Source organism: Chelonoidis abingdonii, chromosome 6, assembly GCF_003597395.2.
Source record: "Chelonoidis abingdonii isolate Lonesome George chromosome 6, CheloAbing_2.0, whole genome shotgun sequence".
NCBI lineage: Eukaryota > Metazoa > Chordata > Testudines > Testudinidae > Chelonoidis > Chelonoidis abingdonii.
Genome location: NC_133774.1, coordinates 62874323 through 62884676, shown reverse-complemented (window position 1 = coordinate 62884676; position 10354 = coordinate 62874323). Strand labels below are relative to the sequence as shown.

At 41.4% G+C, this 10354-nt stretch overlaps 1 protein-coding gene across 1 annotated transcript in view; it reads left to right on the top strand.

Moving 5' to 3' along the window:
• Positions 1–2910: 2910 nt before the first annotated feature.
• The window catches only part of SPATA9 (spermatogenesis associated 9), a 19618-nt gene continuing 12174 nt past the window's right edge, over positions 2911–10354 (top strand). The window contains exons 1-2 of the mRNA XM_032798716.2: positions 2911–8058; positions 8195–8283. Coding sequence (XP_032654607.1) covers positions 7995–8058; positions 8195–8283 — 153 coding nt within the window. The 5' untranslated portion in view covers positions 2911–7994. The remainder of the gene's footprint in view (positions 8059–8194; positions 8284–10354) is intronic.

The following is a 10354-nucleotide window of genomic DNA, read 5'->3' as shown; positions in this document are numbered from 1 at the left end:
ACCAGTGCTCTGAACATATAAAATGCTATGTAATGCTCAGGACTCTGAAAAAATCAAGCCCTCAACATCTTTATTTGGGGACCCAAAATTAGTGCCTCAGTTCCCTTTGTGTAAAAGGGGAATAATACAACCCCTTCACCTCACGGGCATGTTGTGAAACACTCATATGCTATAGTGATACAGTTTGAACAGTGTGCAGTAAATATTATGGGGCCACACATCTGGTGCACTGAATGAGTCAGGGGATCTATGCAAAACATTAACAGAAGTGCGTACACACTCTTCCCACCCTCTGGCCCTTGGGATAGGGATGTTCTTTGAAAAAGGCATAACTGGGGCATCACTGTTATTGGCAGCTGCCAAAGTGTTCCATTAGGAACATACAACTTAAAGCAGTTATGAGAGCGCTCTTACACTGAGACCTTGGAAGTTGTAAATTGGCCTAAAATTATCTTTGTCCTGTTCCCCTCCCTTCACTTTAGTCCTCTGAGCATAGTTTAGCCAGGTCAATGAATCTGTGCCAATATATTTAAAACAGGCTGTAGCGGGGTGATCACCCGCTCCTACCCTGAGGGGCTTAGAACTTTATGTATGTGTCAGTATTGATTCCCCTGTAGGTATGCATGTGTCCCAAGCACATATCAGATTTTTTTGAATAGTTGTGTCTCTTGGGGTGTATGTACCCTATGCTCCCTCATTCCCCAGTATGAGGGCAGGCAGCTACAACCCTCCCTCACTTTCCTCTTACCACCCATGACAGCAAGATGGAATCTAGCTGGTGTCTGACCCACTAGATGTTAGCCCTGGCTAAATTTCTCAGATTTCTGAGATTCTTCAGAATCACCTTCATTCTTCTATTTTTATTACCCTAGGCTGCTTTAGCACTTGCTGAAGCAAAAACTGCTTGCAGATGGCCCCTCTACCTACACAACCTTCCCCCATAACATATACCCCCTGCACAAGACTCAAAAAATGGTGGACTCAAAACCTGTTTCAAGCCTTGTCTATCCTGTAACAGGCTAATTCCACTAAAAGGCATAGAAGATGGCCATTCTGCTTGGGATAGTCTTGCTTCCCAAGCAGGTGCTCACTCCCTCTCCTTTTCTGCAAGAACCCACAAGTGGAGGGATGTGAAGCTGAAGCTCTGTCTTCTGGAGCAATCTATGAGAGATCCAGAAAAGCCAAGTTCAAAGAACCCCTCTTAACAGTCACTCATATCTTCCAGTGTTCCATCTAAAATGCAGACAAATGTGCAGGTGCAGGATAGTAGCACTTGCTTCCATCACTCCAACCTCAAGATTAGTTCACATTTCTTTACTTTCAGGTTGCATACTTCCAGATGGCCATCCGGCTCACAGGAAGTACCTCAGATGCATCGTGGAGACAACCATTACCAGTACGGGGATCTGCCTTTCACATACTCTCCAGCAGTGAAAGAGTTCACTAAGTGTCTGTCCATAGTACGACTCATCTAAGGAAACAGGAAATTCATGTTTACTCATATATAAATGAAGGAACAATAATCCACACCGTGTAGAGTCAAGCACAGGTGTTTATTACACACAGCACTGGCGGAGTGTCACTTTGCTTATTCGGCTCAGAGACACTGCAAAACAACTAGTTACACTAGATTATATATGGTGCTCATTGGGTGGAGAGAAGCGACAGGGATGGGTTTTCCCAAACCCCTGGGTCAGTTCTAATAGCAAGACAAGATAAGCACAATAAGCCAATGGTCTAAAAGATTACATAATTGTTCTGCCCCTAGCCCAAATTAACATATTGCTGACACACAGGTAATTACCCCCAAACTATGTCTATTAAAGTGTGTAGGTTAAATCCTAATTTTAGGGTCCAGGGGAATGAGGTAGCAGCTCTCTTGGTTGACCAACAGGTACATTGCAAGGGATTTAAAGCAAAAAAGCAGTAATTAGTACTTAATTTCACAAGTTTACCCTTGCGTTTCTGTGGCCTAGCACTGGCATACATGTGTGAGCGGAGGGTGTCATAACTCACGATAATCATGTTAGGCCTCTCCCCAAACTTTGTCTAGGACCTGAGGGGTATTGTACCATTATTTCCTCCCTGCATTAGGGAGTAACCATGAGGCCTTTCTCAGTGCTTCATGTGTCTATAACTCATGATAAGGATGCCCAATTACATTCAGAGTTATTCTGACTCCACTCACTGACTTGAAATACACAAGGTTATCTGTTTACCCCAGCTTCCTCTGAGCTATGTATTCTCTGTTAGCCAGCCCCTATAGCCCAAGCCAAGCTCTGGACTCCAGGCCTATATTGAAAAGTTCTTAGCAGAAACTGTAGTTAAGATCTTAACATCCATAGCTAATGGATTCTGACCCTTCATAAGTGAGCAGCAGGTCCCAAATGGAGGCTGAAAGACCTCTGGATCACTTCCTTTCCCTGTTCTCCCACTTAGAACTCCTAGTGATTGGGGGAGAGAGATCTCAGTATTGATGCAAAAATAATATTAATAAATACAACTTTTAAAAAAGTAATTACAAACTTGATAGCTACAAGGATATTATAGTCAAGATGCTCGGAAATATAACAATACACATGCTTAGCTAATTACTGTATGTTACAAAATGTTAAAGCTAGTCAAAGAAATTCCAGAAGGTTTCTGCTTCTAGCTCCCAAGGACAAGCAAACAGCAATCTGTGTGAACACTTTTAGGAAGAAACCTGAATGTGAAAGGAATGTAGGTTTGTGTTATCAGAGCAATAAATCTAGAGTAAAGTGGGCCTATGCTAAACCTACCCCCCGCCTTTTTTTTCCCCAAAGAAAAATCTCTGTTTAAACCCACTCAAAGGATTCTAGAAATGGCCTTAATGATATTAGTTTCTTTTGTAAACACACTACAGTTTTCATTCTTTAAACTTGGAGAACACTTATGGTGGGCAATTTTTACAGAAACTACTGACTCCTTCCAACTCGTTTTCACTTAGAGATGAAAACCTTTGTTGTTTCTCAAATGCTTAGATGGTATAAGCTTCTACTAATATGTATATTTGTAAATATTTTGTATTTAAATGCAAACTTTCATATAATAACTTTGTACATAAAACATCTTATGATTTATATAAAACTAAAGCAAGGTCATTTGCTAGGTTAATTACTCACGTGAGAAACCATTTAAGCATAGAATACAGTAATGGTTAATTAACAGTTTAGGCTAAAGACTTTCTTAGAGTTATTTAAATTTAAAATACTGTTTTGAAAACTAAAAACTTTTTTAAATAAAGAGAAGAAATTAATGGACTTTTAAAAAAATTCATTTCCTGTCAAACGCTAATAAAAAAACCTCACAAAATGAACTGAATTAAAAATAGTTAATTTTAACTTTAAAAGTTATCTGAATCTTCACATATTTATGTACACCCACAGAGAGAGCTATTAAAGAAATGTTGCTTATTAGAAAGACTACATATTTAGAAGATGAAAGTATCACCTAAGCCAACCCCTAAGGCATGGAGCCAATAAAAGAATAACAGCAACCAACTTAAATCTGAACAAGCATTAAAGAGGTGTGTTTTCATATAATTTCATAAAAAATAATAAGGGTATACAAAATTTTCAAGTGAGTACCCCACACCCCTGGCTACTCAGCTTCAAAAGCAAGCACTCCTCAGTTCAGCCTTTCCACCACTAAAAGGAAGCTGCCAGAGACAGATAAGAAAAACAAAGATTAAGAAGAAACCAACCTAAGGAAACCTCCCGAAGACTTCAGCAGTGATTGGTAAGAAAAAGTTAACTAAAACACTGTCAGGGATTAGATATAAAAATCCCAATGATTTTGTTGGACTACTGAAAAAAATGAAGACTAACGGTTTCTCCTGTTAACCACCAACTGGTTAAAATATATTCCTGGAAAGGAAAGGAGGACTAAACACTGGTAAACAAAAAAAAGTAGGATTTAATTAAATTTAAAATGTTTAATATTGGTTAATTGACCTGTCTCAATACAACTCCTTAAATAGCTTCTTCTAAGTAACCGATTTAAATGTTTTTTTCTTTTCATAGAATGTAGTTAAGATTGTTAACTTTGCCAACTATAAACTGGCAGGTTCATCTGCCCTAAAATCTCCGGAGTGCTATCTCTGTTACAAGCTCTACAAAAAGAAACATAGAGGAAAAAACTTGTAATTGAAGTAACCAGTTTATCATTTGTTTATCCTTCTTTAGTTAGAAAATAGCCATGATTAATAGTTGTGATTATTTTTCTTGGTCTTAATCATGGTGTTCCACAAAGTATGTCAAAGAACCTCTGTGACTCAATGATGGGAACCACACCCCTGAGTTTGTAGTAAGACAAACAATTAGTCAGAGCTGCCCTGCCATTTCTTGTTTCTCTAAACTAAATCTTTTTAGTAATTTTTAAAACAAAAGTAGATGTCCAATTTCTTTCCATCTCACATAAACTATGAGAATTTGTCTGTCATGTTGATGCAGGTGATAAAGTGCATAGGAGTTATCCTCAATTCTAGTATGGCTAGGGTGACCAGACAGCAAGTGTGAAAAATCGGGACAGGGGACAGAGGGTAATAGGAGCCGATATAAGAAAAAGACCCAAAAATCGGGACTATCCCTATGAAATCAGGACATCTGGTCACCCTAAGTCTGGCAAAAGCTTTCCTGCTAGAGGACAGGTTTGTGTACTTTCCATCAAGTCAATACTATATGACCTGCAGACAAGATTGATAGTTGCAGTGCGTACATATTTGTCTCTCTTTGGCTCCATGTCTACATGGATGTATGTGATACTGCTTGCCAGATTTTGCTAGTGACCTATGCATCACTGGTGGAAGACTGTCTGATTCTCATCTTGCCACCTTATAACCAATGAGTCTCAATTCCACTCTGCATCCTAAAGAACTGGAGTAGTGGATAGACCTGCTGAACATAAGAAAATTGATATTCTTCTTGGTCCCTCCCCAATGACACTGGGCACAAACACATCAGGGACAGGGTGGGGTGCCCCACTTGAATCACTTTTAAATACAAGGTTCTTGATCTCAGGATAATCTAAAATGTCATATGAACAACTTGGAACTTAAAGCCATTGTATGGTGTTCCTTCCTTCCTTCTCCCAAGCCATCCATACTGCAGACCTTGATCACAGCACCTCAGCAATACCCTATAGTGCAAATCTGAATTAATAATATATTAGGACAGGGTCAGGCCAGATAGTTACAAGAGAGTGTTCCTATAGAGAACCTGGAAGTGGGTGGGCGGAACCCGCCCACTGCTAAAGGACCCTCCCACCAGCCTAAGGGGCCTGGAAACCAAATAATTCTGGGGGACAACTAATGAGATAACAGGGATGGGAGTGAAGTCAACTGTTCCTGTTGGTATCCAGGAAGTGGGTGGGCAAAGGACCTCCCACCAGCCTAAGGGGAGGATCCACAGGTCCATGATACCAAATAAACACAGGGGACAACTAATGAAAAAAACAGGATTGGGAGTGAGGCAACTATATTAGTCCCAGATTAAGTAGATCTCTTTTCCCTGAGTAAGGTAACAGGGGCAGTTCCAGAACAAGAAGGAACTTGCTGGAACCAACTAAGGCAGGCAGTCAAATTAGCACACCTAGAGCCAATTAAGAAGAAACTACTAGAATCAATTAGGACAGACTGGATAATCAGGGCCCCTGAGTTAAAAAGGACCTCACTTCAGTTTGTAGTGTGCATGTGAGGAGTTAGGAGCTGAGAGTGAGAAGACATTGCTAGAAGACTGAGGAGTACAAGCATTATCAGATACCAGGAGAGAGGTCCTGTGGTGAGGATAAAGAAGGTGGTTGGAGGAGGCCATGGGGAAGTAGCCCAGGGAGTTATAGCTGTCATGCAGCTGTACCAGGAGGCACTCTAGACAGCTGTATTCCACAGGGCCCTAGGCTGGAACCTGGAGTAGAGGGTGGACCCAGTTCCCCTCCCCACCCCTAGATCTCCCAACTCCTGATCAGACCCAGGAGGAATTGAGCTGGACTGTGGCTTCTATCAGAGGGGAAGGTCTCTGGGCTGTTTCCTGACCCACATGGTGAATTACTGAGGTGAGCAAATCTGCCAAAAAATGCAGGACCCACCAAGGTAGAGGAGGAACTTTGTCACAATATATATACTGCAATACTTCAAGGAAAATGAGTGACATTCTCAACCCCCACATTTTCTCAGTAAATGGGCTTTATATGGTGCCAGTAGGAACACTATTCTTCTCACTAATAGTGGCAGGGCACAGGCCAGACAGGCATCTTGTCCAAAGGCATCACTATTATTGTGGTCTTGCTGAACATTACCTCTCAGTATTAAACACAGGAGTTTATAAGCTATACTACTTAAAGACAATTGACAAATATCCCTAGTTCAGAAATGTGGCAATGTTTTGTTTCTGTTCTCTTTATGTTGGCAATCAAAGCAGCCATATTAAGAATCATTTGAATTAAACATATATTTTTGGCATGTTTGAGGCCTACATTGGTAGTGGCCAGCATTAGAGTATTGACATTTGGTTATTTCCTTGTCTGGGAGGGAAGAGCAGAAGGAACCAGAAACAGCTGGAGCCTATTAGTTTCCCAGGAGCCAACCAAAAAGAAAAGGAATAATAAATCACTGGCTGACTGACGGAAAGGCCAATAGCTATATTGAGATAAACAGTCTACATGTGTCAAGGTTTCCTCCATACTCTGAACTTTAGGGTACAGATATGGGGTCCTGCATGAAAGACCCCATAAGCTTATTTACCAGCTTAGGTTAACAGTAAGATGCCACCACCAAGCGTGCCCCAAATCTTAGGGGAGAGCCACTTGAAACTCTGCCTTTTCCCAAATGTTTGCCAAGTCCCTAATCCCCCCTTTCCTGGGCAGATTTGAGACTAATTCCTCCCCCAAAAGTCCTTATACCCCTTTTCCTGGGTAGGCTTGAGAGTATACCCTCACCAATTAATCCTGGTGAACACAGATCCAAAACTCTTGGATCTTAAAACAATGAAAAATCAATTAGGTTCTTAAAAGAAGAATTTTAATTAAAGAAAAAGGTAAAAATCATCTCTGTAAAATCAGGACGGAAAATAACTTTACAGGGTAATCAGACTCAAAGAGCCCAAAGGAACCCACTCTAGCCTTAGGTTCAAAGTTACAGCAAACAGAGGTAAACCTTCTAGCAAAAGGAACATTTACAGATTGAGAAAAACAAAGATAAAACTAACACACCTTGCCTGGCTGTTACTTACAAGTTTGTAATATGAGAGAATTGTGCAGAAAGATTTGAAGAATAGGGATTGATGATCAGTTCCTCTGAGTCCCAAGAGTGAACACATCCCAAAACAAAGGGCACACACAAACCTCCATCTGCCCAAGATTTGAAAGCATCTTGTCCCCTTATTGGTCTTTTGGGTCAGGTGTCAGCCAGGTTATTTGAGCTTCTTAACCCTTTATAGGTAAAAGGATTTTGGTGCCTCTGGCCAGAAGGGATTTTACAGTACTGTATACAGGAGGGTTGTTACCCTTCCCTTTCTAGTTATGACAACATGCAAAGGACAACAACTATTCTCTTGCTTGTTTAAAACTTAAAGAAAGGGATGGGGACTTTTGTTTGTTTACCTTGAACTTGAAGACAAAGGAAATCAGATCTTTATTTTGTTTAACCCCAAACCCATGGATTTAGGGTACTAGAAGAGCAAGATGTAAAACAGTGTATCTTTATGCAAAACTTAGAAGAAATGTGATCATTTACATGGCAACTTGTGAAAAGTACAGATATTTTTTTCCTGACAGGATCATGCCTTGGACACCACATATATGCAGAGCATCAAGTGAGTATCTAAGAGATCCACTGTGCTGTCATAAAGGCTCTCTGCCTGGATATAGTGATGTTCATGTGGGGGAGGGGGGCATGGTGTGCTCATTTGTGATCTGAGCATCCAGCTGGATTAATCTTGTGAGGTAACTGGAGTTTAGGACTCGGGAACTCACTCTAGGACATGATGCCCATCAAACCAATCGGATGGATATGTGGGCAGGTGATCAAAAGATTTTCTGGACAAGGTATGCAATCCTGGCTGTGATCCATTTAAACCCCCAAACCTTCCTTGTCCTATCTATTTGTACATGTTACCACCACTTTGTTTAATTGATTAGGAGGTTTTGAATTGAATCTTTAATTCCTTCTTTTTTACCTCAGTTTACCTAATCCAGAGAGCAGTTGTGGAAATTATAGATGAGATTAAGGATGAATTTCCAACCATAATTGGAATGCAACAGTCAAACCAGGTAAGCATACTGAACTACTATATTTGATTGCCATTAAATTTCTGATAAAGGAATTTCCCCTTCTTGTTCAAAATATTATGTGTTTTATCTACCATTATTTAATAAGACATGTTTTGCTGATTTTGATATTTAGTCATTAAATAGTTATTGGAGCAGGGACTGGAACCTGGGTCTGCCAGGTGGGTGCTCTAAACTCTGGGCTCTAGAGTCATGTCTCACTCTTTCTCTGGTGGGGCTTCTCCACTTTCATTTTGTGCTGGGCCCAATCTGGAAACTGACCTCTGAATTGGACATTGTAGGTGAGATAAGTGGGGGAATGGCTTGAGCTGCTTTATAGCATCAGGATTTAGATGGCTCCATGCATACCCACTGGCAGAAATTTAGGGGATTTTATCAGCAGACATGTAGGTGCCGAGGTAATTTGTGGGCAGCTGAGTGGAAGTTTTGAGAATCTTAATTTGAGAATCTTAAACTGCCTCAAGTGGCAGTTAGATGCCCAGAATCTTTGTGGATGCAGCCTCATCTATGAAATGATTATTAAAATTTCCCTATTTCACAGAGATGCTGTGAAGGTAAAAATCCATTAAGGCTTGTGAGGTGCTCAGATTCTACTGTGATAGATCCTCAACTACTTCTACACTTCCAATTCCACTGATACTGGCAAATCAGACCATGAAGCAGGACATCAATTCTAATCCCTCTTATAGAAATAAAATTGGGAGAAGAAGGCCTGTAAGAAGTTATTGCCTGAAATACTTAACATCTGCTTCCTCTGTTCCTGCTATCAGGCTGCAGAGCATCTCTGGCAGAAATTCTGTGACTAGGTCGACTTCTAGCATTACAAATTCATTCTCTTCTCCTTCAGTTCTGCCATCTTCCTAGCTTCACAACTCCACTTATTCAATTTAATTGAATCTCAAGTCCACAATCCCAACCACCTCTGATCAGTCCTCAAACCCTCTCCTCCTACCTGCACTTCTCTATGCACAAGTTCTTGCCAATTTCTTCCATGAGAAAATTGACAAAATACAACATCACTTTCCATCTTTTTCTACAACTCTCTCTTCCTCCTCTCTGTCACAGACACAGAAGTTTCTTATCTGTTCTCCTCCTCTAAGCCTACCTCTTGCCCCAATGATCCCATCCCATCCCGTTTGATTTCCCTCATGCCCACTTTCATTCCTTCCCTTACTCTTCTTGACCTCTTCAGTGCCTCTGGCTCAGTTGACTGGATGAGGGCAGTCTAGCCTAGTGGTCAGAGCAGGCATCCAGAACCAAGGACTAGGGTCAGAGTCAGAAGTGGGAAGCCAGGGCCAAGGATCAAACCAAGGTCAGGAACTGAAGCAAGCAGGGTAACCGGCAAGGAGGGGCTGAAGGCAGAGGCAGGCCAGAAACCAGGCTGGGTGTAAGGCAGGAATAAGGTAACAGGAGCAATCACAGTGGTGGGCATGAACCTTGAGCCAATGTCCCAAAAGTCAGTCTGCTGCCCCCTGCAGCCAATCAGGTGGCATAGCCAATCAGATAGCTGTTGCAGGCCAAATGTATTGAGGAAGCTGCCTTGAGACTAGTTCTGCAGCAGATCCGATTCCTGACACTTTCCCCTCACAATACAAGCAAGCTTTAGTCTCAATCAACCCTTGATCCAACTTGCCTCTCCAGTTAGTGCCGCATCCTCCCTTTTCCCTTTCGCCTTTAAGCTCATTAGACAGAAAATGTAAACAGCATGTTCAGAGTCCTCGCCTCCAGTTCCATCCTAGACTGTGTCCAACCAGCTTCTATCCTTTGCACTTAACTGAAAATTGCTAATGCTCTTGAAATCTTGTCCGTCCTTGCTTTCTGTGACTCTGTCCTTTCCTGATTCTCCTCCCACCTCTCTAATTGTTCTTTAGTGTGTCCTTTGGAAGAGCCTCCTCATTCCCTCTCCAACTTTCTGTAGGGGATCCATGGGGCTATGTCCTTCATCCCTTTCTTTTCTCCCTCCCCACTTACCTCTGAAATCTCATTCATAAATACAAATTCAACTACCATCTCTATCCTGATGACTCACAGATCTACCTCTCTGCTCCAGGCC